We start from the raw sequence: 18,886 nt of genomic DNA on the forward strand, positions 1-18,886 counted from the left end.
TTTGGGGTCCCTTCCCCGCTCCTCCTAGGGTCTGGAGACCGTTTCGCCCCGTTACCCCAAGTGACCCCGGACACTCCCTGAGGGGCGCGCGCCGCGAGGAGGGAGACTGGGGCGGGGGGCTGGCGGGGATGACCCCGATGGCGACCTTGCCCCCGCCCTGTCCTCTCCGCGCCCCCTGAAGGCAGCTGCTTTACGCCGGGGGAAACAACGCATCCCCTTCCCGCCCCCGCGCCCACCCCAGCAGACACCTCTAGGGCGTCTCCTCTGGAGCCGCGGAGGGGGTTTGGGGGAGAAGGGGCGCGGGGTCCCCCGAAAGGGGTGGGGGCCGCCTTGGGGCTGAGGACGGCGGGGCGGGGGTGGAGCCAGAGGGGGCAGGGCGGGGCGGGGCGGGCCGCGGGCCCCGCCCCTTCCCGGCGGCCGGGTCTTTAGCGCGGCGGGCGCACGTGTCGGGGGAGGCCGGGCGGCCGCGGCTGGGAGCGCACGGACGGCTGCGGGCCGGCGCGATGCTGCGAGGCGAACCGCGCGGGCAGCGGGGCGGGCACGGCCGGGCTGCGGGGCCGGGCAGCCTGCTGGCCTGGCTGATGCTGGCGTCCGCGGGCGCCGCGCCCTGCCCCGAAGTCTGCTGCCCTCACGGCCCCTCGGGGCTGCGCTGCTCCCGGCCTGGGGCCCTGCAGAGCCTCCGCCGCCTGTCGGCCGCTGAGAACCTGACGGAGCTGTGAGTGTCCGGCGGGCGCGGGGGAGCGGGCGCGGGGGGCGCGGCAGCCGGAGGCGCGGGGGAGGCGGGCGTAGCCGGCCCCGAGGGCGCGCACTCTCCTCGGGCCAGCGGGGTCCGGGGCGGGGCGGGAGACTGCACCTGGGCCTGCCCCCGCGGCTCCCTGACCGCCACGGCAGTGACCGTCTGGACGGTGCCTGGCGCAGCTGGGGCAAGGGAGCTGTCCGTGGACCCGGTCTGAGACAGCCCAGCCATCCCGAAGCAGCCTCTGGAGATCAGACAGGAGGAGCCCGAGCTCTGGGTTGGCTAGCTGCGGGGAACCCCTCCGTTTGGCACCCCTACCGCCGTAGCCCCTTTCCAGGGGGAAGCCGGCCCCTACCCTGCTCCTGGCCATGACCAGGCAACACCAGCTCTTGCCTCTGGAACTGGGGATTGAACTGGAATAGGGGGGAGGTGGTGAGGAGGCACAGTGGGGTGGCTGAGCTCCCCTCTCCCCGTTTCCACCATCTCTTGTCCCCGCTATCCCTTGATTTGGGGGTTGAGAACGAGACTCCTGGCTTCTCTGTCCCCGCCCCACCTCCCTTTCCACCCTTATCCCCCTACTTGGGGCAGAGAGCCAGGGCTCATGTTGACAGACTCTCCTCTTTTCCCGGCCCCAACCTGGGAGAAATCTCCAGCATTTTGTAGTACTCTGACAACCTGCAGCTCTTGGTTACGAAATACTGGAGTACTTGCTAGCAGCTGGGGAAACCTATGGGAGTATTCTGTGATAATTGGCCTAGAGGTACTCGAGCATCACAGGGCGATGCCTGGAAAATGCTTGAGTATTCTGTGTAGTTGATGGGACCAGCAAGACTTCTAGAAGAGGGGAGGGACTGCTAGAAAAATCCTTGTTCTGCGGCCTGGAGCTTAGAGGGTGGGCAAGGAGCGCTGGCCTCATGTGGTGACGGTGATGGGTTGGAAGGCATCCGAGGTGGGAACCATCACTGTCTGGAAGTTACCCGAGCAGCCTGTGATAATTGGCAGCGAGGTCCTCTCGTATCTCGTGGTAATTAACGGGAAGGTCCTCCGTCTCTCTCTTTAATGGCCCTGGGGAGACCAGGAGGAGAGGAGATGGCCTTGTCTGGGTCTGGGCTAGGGCTCTGCAGGATGGGAGGGGCTGCTGTCCCCAGCCCTGTCCCCTCAGTCCCCTGCACCTTCACACCAGGGCCCTGGCTCCAGAATGTTCCCCGTCATAGCGCTTGTCCCTGTTCCCTTACCCAGTGGGCCCAGCCCCCGGGAGGTGGGGACATGGGCAGGCTAGGCTGGGGACCAGGAGCCATGCAGGGTGGGGTGCTGAGAGGACCCGCTGGGTGAGGCAGCGGCCTGACCCCCAGCCTCCGCCTGCCCGTCCCCTCCTCCTCCCTCACCCGCAGAGCTAACGAGGAGATAATGGACTCGAAAAGACAGATTGATGATGAATCCAAACGAATGAGGCAGCTTTGAGTGTGCTGCCGGACAGCTTGGTCACGGCGGCGGCTGCCGTCACCCCTCCCCGGTCCCTGCAGCTCTAGGCCCTGTGAGCGGAGTTACAGGAGAGTGCTCCCTAGGACTGGGGGAAGGCTGCCTGGCCGGTGCAGCTGGGGCCCCCCCGCTGGGAAGTAGGGGGGAGGGGGAGAGGTCAAGCAGCTTGGGTCTCCCCCTTCCCCTGGTCCAGCCAGGGAAGGGGAGAGGGGTGAGGGGAGAGTTCTGAGAAGAAGCAGTGAGTCAAAGGCCCCTGGCAAGTGTGCGTGTGTACATGTCTGTGTGTGCAAGGGGTGGGGGGGTTTACTGACGTGCCACGGCAGGGCCCCCGAGTTCTCAGGAACTCTGTGGCGTGCCAGATCCCGAAGCTGGGCAGGCCCTAGGGTGGCAGCAGCCTCCGTCCCTGCGCACCTGTCCTTCTGTCCCAGCCCCGGTCTGGCTTTCTGTGGTGCTCTGTCCTTATCTCCTTGTGTCTCTCTGTCTCCCTGTCCTTATCTGTCTGTCCCCTTGCCTGTCTCTCTCTCTTTCTCTCTGCTAGTCTCTTCCTGCTCATTGTCTCTTTCTCCGTGTCTCTGGTTCACCACCTGTGTTTTTATGCCCCCCTCGAGCCTTCCCATCATTGTCTTGCCCTGTGAACCGCCTGTCTGTGCCTCTTCACCACCCCCGTCCCTTCTCCAGCCTCCCAGTGCCCTTGTCCCCCTTCTCAGGTCCCTCTTGGGGCAGGGAGGGGCTCAAGGGGTCCCCGACTGACAGCCTCCGTGCCTCTTGTTTGCTCTGCTGAAGGGTGGGGGCAGTCGGGGTTGCTGCCTGAGCGTGGGGAGGGACTGTGGCTTTGAGGGTGGGGTGTGTGTGCGCGCGCGCGCGGGCACGTGGTGAAGGAGGGAGCAAGCTGCAGCGGCGTGGGTCAGCCCAGATGGGGACTGTGTGTTTGGGAACACACAGATTCGCGTGACCACGGGATTCCCTCTGTGCTGCGGGGCCGTAGTGAGCCTCGGTCCTCTGCGGAAGCAGGAGTCCCAGCGTGACCCCCATTTCTGAGCACGAACAGGAGAGGCCGTGGGCAGGAAAGCAGAACCCTAAGCTGAGAATGGGGGTTTCTGTGCGTTTGTGAACGTGGGACCGCTGCTGTACGTGAGAGACCTATGCATACCTGGGTCGGGCATGACAGTGGGAGCGTGCCGACCGGCCTGCCTCTGCATCCACGCACATACGAGGGCTCATGCGGACACGCACGAGGTGGTATGTGTGTGTGTGTGCCTGTGTGTGCACACACGAGGGATGGGAGTGTGTCTGCGTGATGGTGAGGACGCATCCACATGTGTGTCCCTGTATCTGTATGTGCACGGGTCGTGTGTGATCGGTGCGTACGTGTGCAGTTGTGCATGTGTGAGTGCACGCACCTGTGTTTGCGATGCCGAGGGAGGCAGGCAGGTGGGCACGGGAACTTGAGGGTGGACCTGGGCCCCCGTGACCTCCATCCCCTCTCCCCACAGCCACATCGAGAACCAAGCGCATCTGCAGCATCTGGAGGCCGTTCACCTGCGGGGCCTGGGGGAGCTGCGCGACCTGTGAGGGGCTGGCTGTCGGTGTGGGCTCAGCGCAGGGCCTGGGGGACCAGTGACTCAGGGAGGCTGAGAACAGAGGGACTGGAGGAGACCAGAAAGCCCAGGGGTCTTTGGGGCCCAAGGCAGCTGGGGAATCTGTGGGGGCTGGGGGGTCCAGGGCTCACACTGGGGGCTGGGGGTTGGTGTGGGCGGAGAGGTGGGGCCCCGGGGAGCGGAGGGCCTGTGGGCTGACCCTGCTGCGCCCTCCCAGCACCATCGTGAAGAGTGGACTCCGCTCCGTGGCGCCCGACGCCTTCCGTTTCACTCCTCGGCTCAGTCGCCTGTGAGTGGCCAGGGCTGGGCGGGGGGGGGGGGGAGGGGATCCCCAGATGGGTGGCTGCTGGGGTTGTGCCCCACCCCCCAGCTGCTGTGAAGAAGGCCCCGACCTGGTCAGGGACGTGGCCTCACCCATTCCCCTGGGGCTTCTCCGCATCTTCAGGGATGCTGATGCTCTGGGACACCACCCCTCACCCTCCCACCCCCTAAACCCCCAAACCCCACTCCCCACCCCCGTCAGCCGCAGCGTCCAGTGTCTCTCGCTCCCACACGTCATGCTGCAGGGATGCGTCTCATGGGTGTCTGCCCCGTTTTTCTTCCCGGAGTTCAGACACACCTGTCCAAAAGGAGCCAGGGGCAGGAGCGTGCTCCGGGTTCTGGCTGGGGACGCCACCTCCCACCCCCTCCTGGCGCCCCGGGGATCGCCTGGGAGCTGGGCCATCAGATCCGCCGCCAGTCACCCTGCCCACCCCTGGGAGGCACAGCTGCCCCTCTGTAGACGGTGGGCAGGGGCGGCGTCGGGCAGCAGAGGGAGACTCTTGGAGTCCCTCACAGCCCCTCTCTGGCCTCTGGGGCCAGCAGTTCAGTTCCTCCTTCTTACTATGGTGGACAGACAGACAGCAGGGTGTTGGGGTCCTCTAAAGTCTTGGCTGTGTCCAGTGATGTCGCAACAGCAGAAAAGGTGATGTTAGGCGCCTCTCGCATGACAAAGTGGGGCTTTGGTTAAGAATGCGAACCCGAACCCGTGAGACGTCACATACTCACGTCCCTGAGTCTTCGCAGTCACCGCGGCGAGAGGGAGTGGCAGCCCATTTTACAGATGAGGGCTCTGAGACTCCCGGAGGGGATGTTTCTGGGCCGAGGCCACACAGCTGTACTACCACACCCAGCTGTGTCTGGTGCTGGCCTGGGCATTCTTTCCGATCCCTGGGGTCCCCGGGGTCTCTGAGGCGGGGGCAGCTGAGGAAGTCCGCTGAGATCCGCGTCACCATCCCCCTTTACCTCTGGCCCGTCTGGGCTCTGCGGGGAGGGGAGCACAGATGGAGGCCCTTCCCCCAGCTGGGGTCTCAGCACTTTGCCAGCTGGGGCCAAGGTAGGGGGGAGAGGAGAGCAGGCTGTTCCCTGAGACCCCCTCCCTGGGGTCTGGGGAGGGGGTTAAGTGGAGTTAACTCTCGATGTCCCAGCGAGAAGAAAGGGACTCCAAGAGCCTAACCTGTCCCAACCCCAGTGCCTCCTTGGCTGGTCCTAGTGCGAGGGCTGGGGGAGCTGGGAGGGGGGAGTGAGATGTCAGCTTCCCTCCCTCCCTCTCCCTGGGTCAGAGCAAGGTCGGTGGCTCAAGGCGGCGTCTCTATCTCAACTCCCGCAGGAATCTCTCCTTCAACGCTTTGGAGTCTCTCTCCTGGAAAGCCGTCCAGGGCCTCCCCCTGCAGGAGCTGTGAGTGTGGGCCTTCTTGGGGGGCCAGAGCTGTGTGCGCGTGCGTGCGTGCGTTGGCAGGTGGATCTCTGCTTGTAGTGGCGGCGGTGGGTGGGGGTTGCTCTCTGGGGACTCTGCCCACGCCTGTGACCCCATCCGAGACCGCAGGCCCCCTGGAGGGGCCTCCCGCCCTGGGGGCGGCCAGGATGTGGCGGGAGAGCTGGGTGGCTAAGGCTGAATGTGCTCTGGTGGTGGGGGGCCGGCACCATTCCCTATGCCAGGGTGCGCGGCTGCCCGTGTCTCCCGCACCCCACGCACACACCTGTCTCCTGAGGAGCTTGCTGGGATAAAGGAACACATGTAGCCCCCAGCCGGCTCCTGGGGTTTCTGGATCCTATTTCTTGTAATAACGTCTTGTTCCTGGGGTGCCCGAGAGGACCCTCGCCCCTGTCCCTCTTCCTTCACCTCCGGATCTGCCAGCCTGTGGTCACCTGCACTCCCTCCCACCTGCTACTTCGTTCTCTGGGGCTCCTCAGGCCCGACCCTGGCCCAGTCCCTGACTCTCTTGGTGTCCCCCGTACCCACAGGGTCCTGTCGGGGAACCCTCTGCACTGCACGTGTGCCGTGCACTGGCTGCTGCGCTGGGAGGAGGAGGGGCTGGGTGGCGTGCGCGGACAGAAGCTGCAGTGCCCCGGGCAGGGGCCGCTGGCCCTCTTGTCCAATGCCAGCTGCGGTAGGTGCCGGGGCTGCATAAGGGGTGGGGAGGAGCTGCAGGCCTGAGGAGGGAGCCCCGAGCGGGAGCCTAGGGAACAGACACGGGCGAGAGCTGGGGGTGCTGAAGGTTGGAGGGTGCTGGGCATCACCAGGAGGGGCTCAGGGCCACTGAGGCGGGTGGGGGAGGAGGCACCACCCTGGGGGAGGGCTCAGAGGCCACTCCCTGATCTAACGTCCCTTGGCCATCCCGGGCTGCCAGGCGTGCCCGTGCTGAAGGTCCAGATGCCCAACACCTCCGTGGACGTGGGGGACGATGTGTCGCTGCAGTGCCTGGTAGAGGGGCGGGACCTGGAGGGGGCCGGCTGGATCCTGACCGAGCTGGAGGAGCTGGCCACAGTGACGGTGAGAAGCCCTTCACTGCCCTGTGCCCCCAGTTCCCCTCTCCCTGGGAGATGCTTGGACAGGACACAGGGGACAAAGATGGGGAAAGAGAGACAGTGAGGAGGAAGCACGTAAGGGAGGGACAGATGCGGCTTCGACCCACGGGGCTTAGGCTCGTTCTGTGGGGTCGGCAAACACGTGCCCTCACGGTGGGCACTGGCCCAGTGGGGACCCCAGGGAACACGGTGCCTGCTGCCGGAGAGATAGTCCCTGGGCCCCCAGACCATCCCTCCCAATCACTGGCTTTCTAGACAAGGGAACAGGACCGGAGGTCTGTACAGCGCTTGTGGTCCTGCATCCCCGTGTGTCCCCAGGGTCTTTCCCATCTATGTCTGGAGATGCTGGAAGCAGATCCTCTTGGGTGTGTGATGAGCTTGTTAGTAAAGAAAGTCCGGGTCCAGGTCCAGCTTTCTCACTAATGAGTTTTTGGACTGACTTTCAGAAAATCTGTCTACACTTTGGTTTTCTTACCTGTCAGCTGAGGAGGTGGACGTGATGACCTTGGATGTCCCCGCTGCCTCTGGCCATGGCTGCTATCTTCGTCTTGCAGATGTGTCTTTGGCTCTTTGTGCTCAGGCGGGCGATGGGCAGCCCCGAGTAGCCCCAGCTGTCTCCGGCCTTGTTGACAAGGTCACCAGAGGCCGACAGTAGGCGGTGCCCACCAACGACCTGGCCCCAAGTGGGTGGATACACAGGGTCTGGCCCCTTGGAGGAGCCAGGCCAGGTGTTCACTTTGGGAGGGGCTGCACCCCCAGGATGGCTGGAGGCCCCCCGGGACAGTATTGAAAGCCACTGGGGCCGGGGATCCAGGCACGGTGGGGGGAGCAGAGCCATGAGAGTGAGTGACGGAAAGGGGATGAGGTAGAGGCAGGAGGTTGGCCATGACCACCAGTGGGGAGACCTTTACTCAGCTGTTTTGGGAAATTCCAGGGTTTTGCTTTTCTCTTTGGGAGGTTTCCATGCTTGCTATCACTTCTGTTTTTATAGCAACTTCCTATAGAAAAGTCACACCCAACTGGGTTGAGTGGAGGGGGGTGCTGGGCACCCTCAGGAGGCCGGAGGGCGGCGGAGCAGCTCATAGGGCTGAGTCGATGGGCTGCCCAGCACCCACAGGGATTTGGGGGAGGGGGGCCCTCAGACAGAAGCTTGGAGCAGGGCCAGGCTTTCCCCCGGAGGAGGCTGGAACCGAGAGCCTGCACAAGGGTGAGGGAGCTCTTCGGGATCTTCAAACTTCCATTCCGGTGGAGGTCCAGAGAAACTTAGTCAAAGGGATTCCGCATTTCTGAAATTTCCAGACAAATGAGGCTGGTCCGCCGCTCCATGGCCTTCCATCATTTTAATGGAAGTAGCTTTCTAACACGTGAAAGGATCATTTTGTCTACCTCCGTGGCTTACAAAGCAAGAAAGCCGTGGTTCAGCAAGATTAGGAATTGTCCTAAGGTCATGTAACTGGCACGCATCCCCCGTTTCCTAGGAAGAGAACCTGAACCCGATCCAGTGTTCCGACGATGATTCAGAGTCTCGTCACTGCCCAGTCACTGCCTCTAGCTTCAGGCTCCGCGTTTATCTGCCAGAGGGGGTCGGGCGCTGTGGCCACTTCTGCCCGCTGCCCTGGTCTCCCTGGGGCTGAAACTGCCAGCACCGTGTGCAGAGCAAGAATGACTCGTGCCTGCTGGGTCCTTGGCCTTCTGGACATCGGCCGAGCTGCTCGGAGGGTGGTCCCGGTTCAGGGTAGTCCGCTCCTGTTTTGAGGCTGCTGGTCATGTTCTTGATTTTTTCGGATCATTAAATCAGTGTTCCAGGAGATAGTCTGCACACGTGCTCTAAAGGGGGGCCTTTCTCTGCTGTGTTCGCTCCTCTCCGTCTTCCCTTCCCCTGTTCCCCCCACCCCTCCTCTCTTTTCCATCTGGAGCCACACGGATCCCCCCAGGACAGCGGCCCTAGCCCCTGCCTCCATACCCAAGCCTGCGACACCCTTCCTCATTTGCCCTTCTCTTTCCCGACCCAGCAATCTGGGGGCCCGCCGTCCCTGGGGCTGACCCTGGCCAACGTCACCAGCGACCTCAATAGGAAGAATGTGACGTGCTGGGCAGAGAATGACATGGGCCGGGCCGAAGTCTCCGTGCAGGTCAACGTCTCCTGTGAGTCCCAGTGACCGCCTCCACCCCCCACCCCCCCCACCCCCGTCTTCCCTGGAAAGAGCCTCTGAGGGTTGGGGCCGGAGGACGGGGCTGGGATAGGTATCTATCTCCCGAGCGGCTCCCGCCCAGCTGTTTCCAGATTCCCATGAAAACCCGATCCTGTGGGGGAAGTCCTGGGGACTCGTCGAGGCCAGAGGGATGGGGATGGATTTCTTTCTGGCCCCCTGCCCAAGTCCTGCTACCTGAGGCCCTCGGCTCGGGCTGCCCGGCTGTTCTCACTGCGTTACTCCCTGCCCGACCTGTCGGAGCCCTTTTGCTGTCCCTCTGAGCTTTACAAGAGCAAATTCCCCTCCTGAGCTCTCCTTTAGGCTCGCTGCCTAATTTCCCCAGTCTGCCAACAAATTACTTATTTTTTCTTAAGAGTTTATTTATTTATTTGACAGACAGAGATCACAAGTAGGCAGAGAGGCGAAGAGGGGAAGGGAGGGGGAAGCAGGCTCCCCACTGAGCAGGGAGCCCGGTGCGGGGCTCGATCCCAGGACACTGAGATCATGACCTGAGCCGAAGGCAGAGGCTTAACCCACAGAGCCACCCAGGTGCTCCTCAACAAATTACTTTAAATCATGTACGTTACACAACTTTTCTTCTTTAGTTGTAAAATCTACCATAGAGGTGTGAACATTGACACTTTAAACAACCATTATTCTTTGGCTCTTTCAAACACACACACTCCTTTTCTCTCCCCATCCTTTCTCTCTGCACCATCCTGACTTTTGGGATAACCGTTTCCTTGCTTTTAAAAAAAATAATTGTACACACGTGTGCTTCCCTATCAGTATGGCTTAGTTGTCCCTGTTCTTGTCCTTGTACATTATAGAGACGGACCCTCCCGCAAGTTCTGTTCTGGGCTTAGTTTCTTCTATGCAACATTGTATTTGTAAGAGTCACCCCACCCCCACCCCGAGCTGGGAGCATCTCTTGTTCGTTGGGTCCTTCCTTGCTGACTAGGGTCCCCCGCGCAACACCTGTGTATCTGTTATCAAGAAGCTTTTACTTTCCCCAGGTTGGGTCTATTTCAAACTGATATGTTTTTTTCCAAAAGCGCTTTTTTTTTTTTTTTAAGATTTTATTTATTTGTCAGAGAGCGTGAGAGAATGAGCAGCAGGGAGAGGCAGAGGGAGAAGCAGGCTTCCCACTGAGCGGGGATCCTGATGCTTGATGTGGGGCTCGATCCCAAGACCCCGGGACCGTGACCTGAGCCGAAGGCAGACGCTTAACGGACAGAGCCACCCAGGCGTCCCTTTCTGAAAGCGTTTTAACCACATATTTCTTGCTGGTTTGATGTTCCGGCCCTCTCCCGGTCAACTTAAGCTTAACTGCCCTTCATTTTTCTGGACCCCTTACCCAAAAGACCGCGTGTTTCGTTTCCGTGGCTGGGACCCCCCTTCCTGGGGGCTGTCACTCACGGTCACCTAGAAGCTCTCCAAGCCTGCGAGCTGTTTACTTGAGATTTCCTGGCAGCTTTCCTCAGGAGCTCCCTCCCTGTGCATTTCTTCGGGTCGGCGGCCGGTTTCCCTTCGGCCCGCCGCCTGATTTCTGGCTCTGCCCCGCCCCCCAGCCCCCTGACTTGTCAGGTCGGCGCCGGGTCCCCTCCGGCTGCTCCCTGACCTCCGGCTGTCCCTCTCTCTGGCCCGTAGTCCCCCCCAGCGTGCAGCTGCACAAGCCCGTGGAGCTGCACCACTGGTGCATCCCCTTCTCGGTGGACGGGCAGCCGGCGCCCTCCCTGCGCTGGCTCTTCAACGGCTCGGTGCTCAACGAGACCAGCTTCATCTTCACCGAGTTCCTGGAGCCCGCGGCCAACGAGACCGTGCGGCACGGGTGCCTGCGCCTCAACCAGCCCACCCACGTCAACAACGGCAACTACACGCTGCTGGCCGCCAACCCGTCCGGCCAGGCGTCCGCCTCCGTCCTGGCCGCCTTCATGGACAACCCTTTCGAGTTCAACCCCGAGGACCCCATTCCCGGTGCAAGGGCCACCCCAAGCCCGACACACGCCCCCCCCCCGGGGTCCCCTCACTGCCGTGGTCCTGACCACAGCTGGAGTGCGTGGTCCCGGGCTGAAAAGAGCCTGGGGTTCTGGTGTCCGGCTCCGCGCTGGCCTCCCTGCCCTGCCTCCGCCGAGCCCCGAGAGCCCCGAAGCCCCGGGCTGCCCCCCTCCCTGGGCTGGCCGAGGACAGGGCCGTGCACCAGCACATAGGTGCGCAGCTGGAGATGGGCCCCGTGCCTCTTCTCCTTGAGGCCCAGCAGCCCCACCTCCCCACCCCACCCCCTGCCCCAGGAAGGGATGAGTCCAGGGGTGGGGGGAATGGGAGAGGGAAGCCTCACTGCTCTCCGGCCGCCATCTGACCGCTTTCTCTCCTCCCCCTACCGCAGTCTCCTTCTCGCCAGTGGGTGAGTAGCCCAGACGAGAGGGTAGGTTCTGTCTGGTCCCTGAAGCCGAGGCTGGGCCAGGGGGCACAGCGGACCTGATCCCCGAGGGCTCAGCAGGGGTGGGGGTGGGGAGCTGCTGCAGGAGACACCATGTGTGCTGAGCCCCACTCTCCATGCCCTGTGTCCCCACAGACACTAACAGCACTTCCGGAGACCCAGTGGAGAAGAAGGATGAGACCCCTTTTGGGGTAAGCATGAGATGGGGGGGCTTGTCTCAGCCCTGGGACCGGGAGGCTGGGCTCGTGGCTTGTTGACAGTCACTTCTGGTCGGAGCCTGGTGGCCTGACCCCAAAGCCTGGGGCCCCAGGGGAGGAGGAGGCTGTTCTGGGGGCCTGGCTCTGGGCTCCGACACAGGATGGGGAGCCGTTTGCTCTGGGGGCTCTCTGAGGGAGTGGGAGAAGCTCGGCTCTGACTGCCCCCGCCCGCAGGTCTCAGTAGCTGTGGGCCTGGCTGTCTTTGCCTGCCTCTTCCTTTCCACACTCTTCCTGGTGCTCAACAGATGTGGACAGAGGAACAAGTTCGGGGTTGGCCGTGAGTAGGGGTGCGGTAGCGGGCTGTGTGCGCGTCTGTCCTGCTGGCCTTGTTTGCCACTGGTTCTCCCTGACCCTGGCCTCCGTGGGGGGGGCTTGCACACAGTGGAGAGCTAGGGGTGTGTGTCTGGGTGGACGAGGGCCGGGCTGTGGGATGTGTGGGGGTGCGTGTGTCTGTCGGGCCGCGGCTGGGAGAGTGTCAGGAGGCAGCTGCTAATTGGCGGCTGGATTGTAGTCAAACACTAAGTGGGTCTGGGAGGTCTGAGCTGGGGGGGGGGTAGTTCTTTGGTGTCCCCGCAGGGCCTGGGGTTGGACAGGAGCCAAACAGAGAGAGTGCCTCCCCTTCCCCTGCTGGCTCCCTCTCTCCCCTGCCTCACCCCTGCAGGGTCTGGGCTGGGGTTGCCTGGTGCCCTGCACCCCGACAGGGGCCAGCGTGTGTACCTGGGGTGTGACCCCTCCATCAGGCTGTGTCGCTTCCCCAGGCGCCGCCGTGCTGGCTCCAGAGGACGGACTGGCCATGTCTCTGCACTTTATGACCTTAGGGGGCAGCTCCTTGTCCCCCACTGAGGGCAAAGGTTCAGGGCTCCAAGGACACATCATCGAGAACCCACAGTACTTCAGTGATGCCTGTGAGGAGCTCTCTTGGGTCAAGGGCGGGGGGAGCCTGGGTGTGCGCATGCGTGTGCGCGTGTGCGCGTGTGTAGAAGCCCCGTACCCTCTCCTTTGGCTGCCCCGGCCCAAACCAGCTTCCTTCCCATCCCCCATTCCCGTGCACACCACAGCACGGGGCTCTGGGGAATGCACGAAGCCTCACTTTCAGCCCCTGCTGACCTGTCCTTCCGGACGCTCCTTCCAGACGCAGGGGCTCCGGTCTGACCCCGCACGCCACCCCCCCTCCCCCCGTAGGTGTTCATCACATCAAACGCCAGGACATCGTGCTCAAGTGGGAGCTGGGCGAGGGCGCCTTCGGGAAGGTCTTCCTCGCTGAGTGCCACAGCCTGCTGCCGGAGCAGGACAAGATGCTGGTGGCCGTCAAGGTAAGACCCTGTGCCCGAGCTGCCGCAGGCCTGGGTCCCACGTCCCGGGGCATCATGGTTCCAGGGCCGGGAGCTCAGGCTGGGGCGTGGGCTGCGGGCTGCGGCCCCCTCGGGTGTACGCAGGGGAGGGGCGCCCCCTCCCCGCACTCAGTCCCGTGCGCCCCGGGTGTCCAGGCGCTGAAGGAGGTGTCAGAGAGCGCGAGGCAGGACTTCCAGCGGGAGGCGCAGCTGCTGACCGTGCTGCAGCACCAGCACATCGTGCGCTTCTTCGGGGTCTGCACCGAGGGCCGCCCGCTGCTCATGGTCTTTGAGTACATGCGCCACGGCGACCTCAACCGCTTCCTCCGGTAGGAGCGCCCGTCCCAAGCCCCTTCCCTACAAGCGCACCCCGGTTGTCTGTCCAGCCAAGGGGGGACCCTTGACATAGCAGGAAGGTCCACTCCTGTCCCCGAGGAGCTCCAAGGCGTACATGTGAATGCGGGGCCGTCTGCGCACAGGATGGGGCGGTGTGGCAGTGGGGGCACGAGCAGAAGTCAGGACGCGGCAGGCCGGCGGCTTGCAGGGGTGCGTTTGCAAGCACGGGGGCGGGGGGCGCGCAGAAGCCCGGCCTGTGGGGGTGACGGCATAGAGAGCTACAGCGACAGTAACAGCCGGTCCTGGGGCTCTTGCCGCCTTCCAGGCGCTCTGCTCCCACCCCGAGCCGTGGCTGCGCGCAGACAAGTGTATCTGGGCGAGAGCGTAGATAGAGGTGTTCTTCAGAGTCTCCAAGCGTACGTGGGAATTTATAGCTGCAGGAAGTCACTAAAAAATTAATTTCTTTGGCTTTGGACAGAACTAACATGTTTATTCATGTGTGCCATGATTTTAATAGCTTCAAGAAATGTGCCCATTTCACAGATGAGGCATAAGCAGCTTGCCCAGGGGCACCCAGTGGGGAGTATGTCCCCAGGTGGAGCCCTGCTCTCAATCCCTGACTGTGATGGTCACACGTTCCCTCTGTTGAGTCCTTGGATGAACAACCTCCCTTCCCCAGGATGGCGTCCGGTGACCTGTGAGGCGGGGAGGGGGAGGGCTGGGCTTGCACTCGGCTGTGACGTCCTAGCTGAGCCAAGAGATTTCCTTTCTGGCCTCAGTTTCCCTGCCAGTCAGAGGGACAGTGGAGGGCTGTGGTTCTGGACGAGAAAGCACTGTGTGTCTGTCCAGCTGATGGTCGTGATTTGGTTTCCAAACACCCCCTTGGGAGTGAAGGATCATCCACTCCATCAGGCTTAGGAGAGACCCCAGAGCCGAAGCTTACCCTGTGGGTGAGGAGGGGCCCGTGGAGGGTGGGGAGCAGGAGGGAGGTGATGAGTGTGGAGGTGGATGGGCTCAGGAGACTGGAGTCAGCGGGAGGCCAGATAGGAGACCTGGCTCACCAGACACCGTGTGGGCTCCGTGCTGAGTGCTGGGGACGCAGGCCAGGGACGGGCCACCATCCGGGGCCCAGGCTGTGGGAATAGTGGCTCTCAATGCTGGGGGAGCACAGGGAACCAAAGGAGGGAATCACACAGGGAACCAAAGGAGAGAACCGCGAAGACTCCTAGATGAGTCTGGAAGACATTCCCTAGGAAGCCCGTCTGTTCTGCCTCTGGGCCTTTGCTCTTGGCGTTCCCGCTGCATGGTATGCCAGGTCTCCCCACCCCCACTTCATCCACCTGGGTCTCTGACCCTTTTCAATGGCTTACTCACCTCTTTTCTTCAGGGTTTGAGTCTCAGTTTAAATGTCTCTTCCTCCAAGAAGTCTCCCCTGATTTCTTCCGTCCCTGGCCCGAGTGCCCGTCAGGTGCCCCTCTTGATCTCTATCCTACTCTCCACAGTAGCTGTGGTGACGGGCACGCTGGGGTGTTTAGTAAGCCACTGCCAGACAGAGGGAAGGAGCAGGTGAGGAGTAAGTTGGCTCGTGGGAAGGGGCAGCCCCGACAAAGCCATTGGCTCGGGCTGGGGTCCGAAGAAGGACTATCTGGGGGATAGCTGGGCGACCAGGGACTGACCCTGAGTGGCGGCTGTGGGAGGCGGAGGGCGTCCTGGAGACCTTTGGCAGGAAGGAGAACCCCACGGGAGGCTGAATGTGGAGAGCAAAGTTGAGAGAGACGGGAGGACCCCCAAGTTTCAGGCTCGGAGCCTGAGGGGGGAAGCTTCCCTTCACAGAGGCGGGGCAGACCCGTGGGACGAAGGTGAGCCTGTGGCGTGTCCGTGGGCAAGAGTCGCAGGCCTGTGGGCGGCTGGCTGCTGGGCTCCGACTTCACAAGGGCTGCCTTGTGGGGGGGCGTCGTGAATGTGGAAAGTGTGGGCCGTGGTAAAGGCTCCCGAGGGGGGCGCACCTGGCGGCCCCCTCCCAAGCCCTCCGGACCCCCGTCTCCCTGTTCCTTCTTCCATTCTCCGAGTCCTCTCCCCCCGCTCACCCCAGCTCCCCGGTCCCGGGTCCTCAGCTGCCTGAGGGCTCTCCCCGCCACCCAGCCCGCCCCCTCCCTCACTCTTTGGCAGGTCCCACGGGCCGGACGCCAAGTTGCTGGCTGGCGGGGAGGACGTGGCTCCGGGGCCCCTGGGCCTGGGGCAGCTGCTGGCCGTGGCGAGCCAGGTCGCGGCGGGGATGGTGTACCTGGCCAGTCTGCACTTCGTGCATCGGGACCTGGCCACACGCAACTGTCTGGTGGGCCAAGGCCTCGTGGTCAAGATCGGGGACTTCGGCATGAGCAGGGACATCTACAGCACGGACTATTACCGCGTAAGGGTCTCTGGTGTCCCCCGCCTTGGGCGCCGGCTCACCCTTCTCTTCCTGGGCGGCGTGGGGGCCCAGGCTGCCTGTCTCTGACTCTAACCCCGTCTTACCTCCTGGGCCACATAGGAGGGTGTCTCCGCGCTCCGGGGACGCACAGAGAGGACTCCCTTGCTTTGTCCCGCTTAGCCCCCGGCCCCCAGAGCCCCTTCCATTCATCTTTAACGACCCACGGGCAGGGGTGGGCCTGGGGGGCGCGGGGCGCAGCGGGGCGCACCCCCAGCCCCCGCGGTGACGCAGCGCCCTCCGCAGGTGGGGGGCCGCACCATGCTGCCCATCCGCTGGATGCCGCCGGAGAGCCTGCTCTACCGCAAGTTCACCACCGAGAGCGACGTGTGGAGCTTCGGCGTGGTGCTCTGGGAGATCTTCACCTACGGCAAGCAGCCCTGGTACCAGCTCTCCAACACGGAGGTCAGCGCCGCCGCCGCCCCCCGCCCTGCCTGCCCGGTCCAGGTGCCCCCATCCCGCTGCGGCCCGCAGGCCCCGGGCCTCCTCCACCCTCGCCCGTCCTCTCCTTGCACTCTTCCCGCTCCCGCTCCCTCGGATTCCTGCCTCCCAGCCCGGGCCCAGCTGGCTCCTGGGGGAGCCTCAGAGCACTTTACGGATGGAGCCCAGACCCCCGTCCTCAGCCGCATTTTATAGACGCAGCAGGCGTTATCAGGGAGGAAGGGAGAGGCGTGGACGAGGGGCAGGGGCGCGAGGGCCTACCACTGCAGCAGGAAGGCTGGAGGTCAGACCGCAGGAAGGACAGGCCGCCCCTCCCTCTGCCCTCCTGGCTGGGTTCGGCCAGAGCAGGCCCCAGGTGTTCCGTCTCCCAGAGCAGCTCCCCCCACCCCCTCCTTGGCTCGCAGCTGTCAGTCTCCATTTCTCCTCCTAATGCAGTCCGCTCCCTGGAGGCTGCCGGGGCGGGGGAGAGGGTTATAGATTTTAATTTTCTCAAGCACGGAGAGAGGGAATGGAATTAGTGCTGCCCATAACCCAAGTCCTTTAATGGGGAGGGAGGGAAGAAGGAGGGGAGAGACTCCAGGCCCCGTCACCCATCCCCCAGCCGCCATCCCTCCTTCTTTGGCTCCCTTAGCGGCTCTAACAGTCCTTCCTGGAGTCTGACTCGGGTCTTTCCTGCTGCAGTTTCTGTTCAGAAGTGCTAGGTCCCCCCAGAAGGGCACCTACAGAAGCCAAAAGGAAGTGGGGTTGCCCTCTACCTTAAGTGGCCAGCCAGCCGGTCCCCAAGGCCTTTGCCTGCAGTCCTGCTCTCCTTACCTCTGGCTCTGGGAGCTGGAGGCCCCGCCCCTTCCTCCCATCACCTGCAGGTCCCCTGGGGGTCTGATTCCAGCCCAGCCTTCCTAGCCTACGTAGCCTTAACCCTGCCCGCTGCCCAGCGTCCGAGTGGAAAGGGATCTTGGGGCTCCCTGCCTCCTTTTGGATTGTTTGTAGCCAAGAGGCCCAGCCGTCTGTGGGACCCTCCTGGAGAGCCTCCGGGGGGCGGGGGGGGGGGCGGGCTGCGGCCGGCCTCTGGCCCCTGCTCCAGCACCCGGTGCTCTCTTCTCTCTCCCTCCGGTGGCCCCAGGCGATTGAGTGCATCACCCAGGGGAGGGAGCTGGAACGGCCCCGGGCCTGCCCCCCAGAGGTCTACGCCATTATGCGGGGCTGCTGGCAGCGGGAGCCCCAGCAGCGCCACAGCATCAAGGACGTGCACGCCCGGCTCCAGGCCTTGGCCCAGGCACCTCCCGTCTACTTGGACGTCCTGGGCTAGGCGGCCAGCCCGGGGCCTATGCAGCCCAAAGCCTGGGGTCTGCCCCCCCCCCCGTGACCTCTGCCACTCCCAGCAGCCCCAGGGTGACCTCGAAGCTTCTAACTCGCCCTCAGCATGCCAGAGGGGACAAGTGGGGTCTGGGGCGGCCGCTCCTGCGCCTCTGGGCAGGGTCCCGTCGTAGCAATTATATTTATTATCCCTTGGCTGCTTGTCTCTTGCCAGTTCTTGTGATGACGTCACTCTGGGGGGGGATTGAGCCTCAAGGGGGGGACGCTCCTCCTGTCGCTCGTTCCCGGCTGCGGTGATCCTACTCCCAGTAGCTGTCGCTGCCGGGGGTGGCAAACCCTCCTGGGCCCAGGGCCACTGTGTCCAGGAGGTGGTGGGGCGGCCTCAGGGCCGGCTCCCAGAGCCCCCGGCCCGAATCGGCTGTCTCACCGCTTCACGCTCCCCGGACGGCTCTTGCTGTAGCGGGAGGGACAGAAGCTCGCCGTCGTGTGGGCGGGAGGGAGGCCTCGCTGGGGAGGGTCTTCCTTGCGTTCATCCCCGCGGAGCAGAGCAGGCACGTGTAGAACATGGACGGGAGAGAGGGAGAGTGCACGTGTGTGCACGTGCGCGTGTGTCACATGTGTGCGGGGGTGTGTGCACGCGTGTGGCGGGGTGGGAAAGGAGCAGGGTGAGGGAACACTGAGGGAGGCGGGACCCGTGCTGCCTCCCCTCGTCCCTCTTCCTGGCTCTGAGGGCTCTGAGACCAGCACCTGGGGGCCGGGGCCTGGGCAAAGCGGCTATTTCCTGAGGACACAGGCCTCTCCCTGTCCCATTCTGCCCAAGGAGGAGGAGGGCTCTCCCTTCCTCTCTGCCTGTTGGAACACCACTGGCCTTACCGAATGGCCCCAGGCTTCTGTAGGCTCCGAGGCTGGCTGAGGTCCTCCCCGCCCCGCCCCCCGTCTTCCTCACCAGGAGCCCCGGAGGAGCGGCCCCCCCAACTCCAGGCCCATCACTTCCAATCATCCGCTCAGCTCCCGCAATAACCCGCGCTCCCCATGGCTCCTCGGGGCTGATGTCGCGGCTGTCTCATGTCCCTGGGCGCCCAGCTCCCCGCCCCAGTGATTCAATCTGGGTCTTATCACCCCGAGGCCTAGCCCGATGGTGTCTGCCTCTTGTCCAGGCTGGTTAGTGCTAATGGAGGTCTGACCCAGGGCTGCGGGCTGATTGATGGGGTGGGGGGTCTGGTCCCTGAGGGCCAAGTTCACAGGCCCTCCGTCCTCTTCTGACCTGGGAGGGGTGAGGCGGGTGCGGCCCCTCCCAGTGAGGGGGGCTTGCTGCAGGTGGAGGAAGGGGGAGGGGGACAAAGCGGTGGGAGAGACAGGGTCAGCGACCGGATCCGACAGGTGGGGCGGCGAAGGTGCCAGGAGAGAGACGACGCAGAGACACGGGCAGGACCCACACACTTGGAGGC

At 63.7% G+C, this 18,886-nt stretch overlaps 1 protein-coding gene across 2 annotated transcripts; it reads left to right on the top strand.

Moving 5' to 3' along the window:
• Window positions 1-503: 503 nt before the first annotated feature.
• On the top strand, window positions 504-17,633 carry NTRK1 (neurotrophic receptor tyrosine kinase 1; the record flags this gene model as incomplete). 2 transcript variants are annotated; one of them, XM_080825142.1, is made up of 17 exons in its annotated part: window positions 504-715; window positions 3,709-3,783; window positions 4,031-4,102; window positions 5,462-5,530; window positions 6,097-6,242; window positions 6,483-6,625; window positions 8,673-8,805; window positions 10,503-10,829; window positions 11,239-11,256; window positions 11,428-11,483; window positions 11,724-11,826; window positions 12,308-12,454; window positions 12,732-12,862; window positions 13,037-13,209; window positions 15,386-15,626; window positions 15,930-16,088; window positions 17,245-17,633. In XM_080825142.1, the coding sequence occupies 17 exons, from the start codon at window positions 504-506 to the stop codon at window positions 17,428-17,430; spliced, it is 2,391 nt and encodes a 796-aa protein (XP_080681268.1). In that variant the 3' UTR covers window positions 17,431-17,633. The 2 variants fall into 2 exon arrangements, with proteins under 2 accessions (XP_080681268.1, XP_080681269.1); XM_080825143.1 differs by lacking the exon at window positions 11,239-11,256.
• Window positions 17,634-18,886: the final 1,253 nt, after the last annotated feature.

The sequence above is a fragment of the Martes martes genome (assembly GCF_963455335.1).
Source record: "Martes martes genome assembly, chromosome: 15".
NCBI classification, from domain to species: domain Eukaryota; kingdom Metazoa; phylum Chordata; class Mammalia; order Carnivora; family Mustelidae; genus Martes; species Martes martes.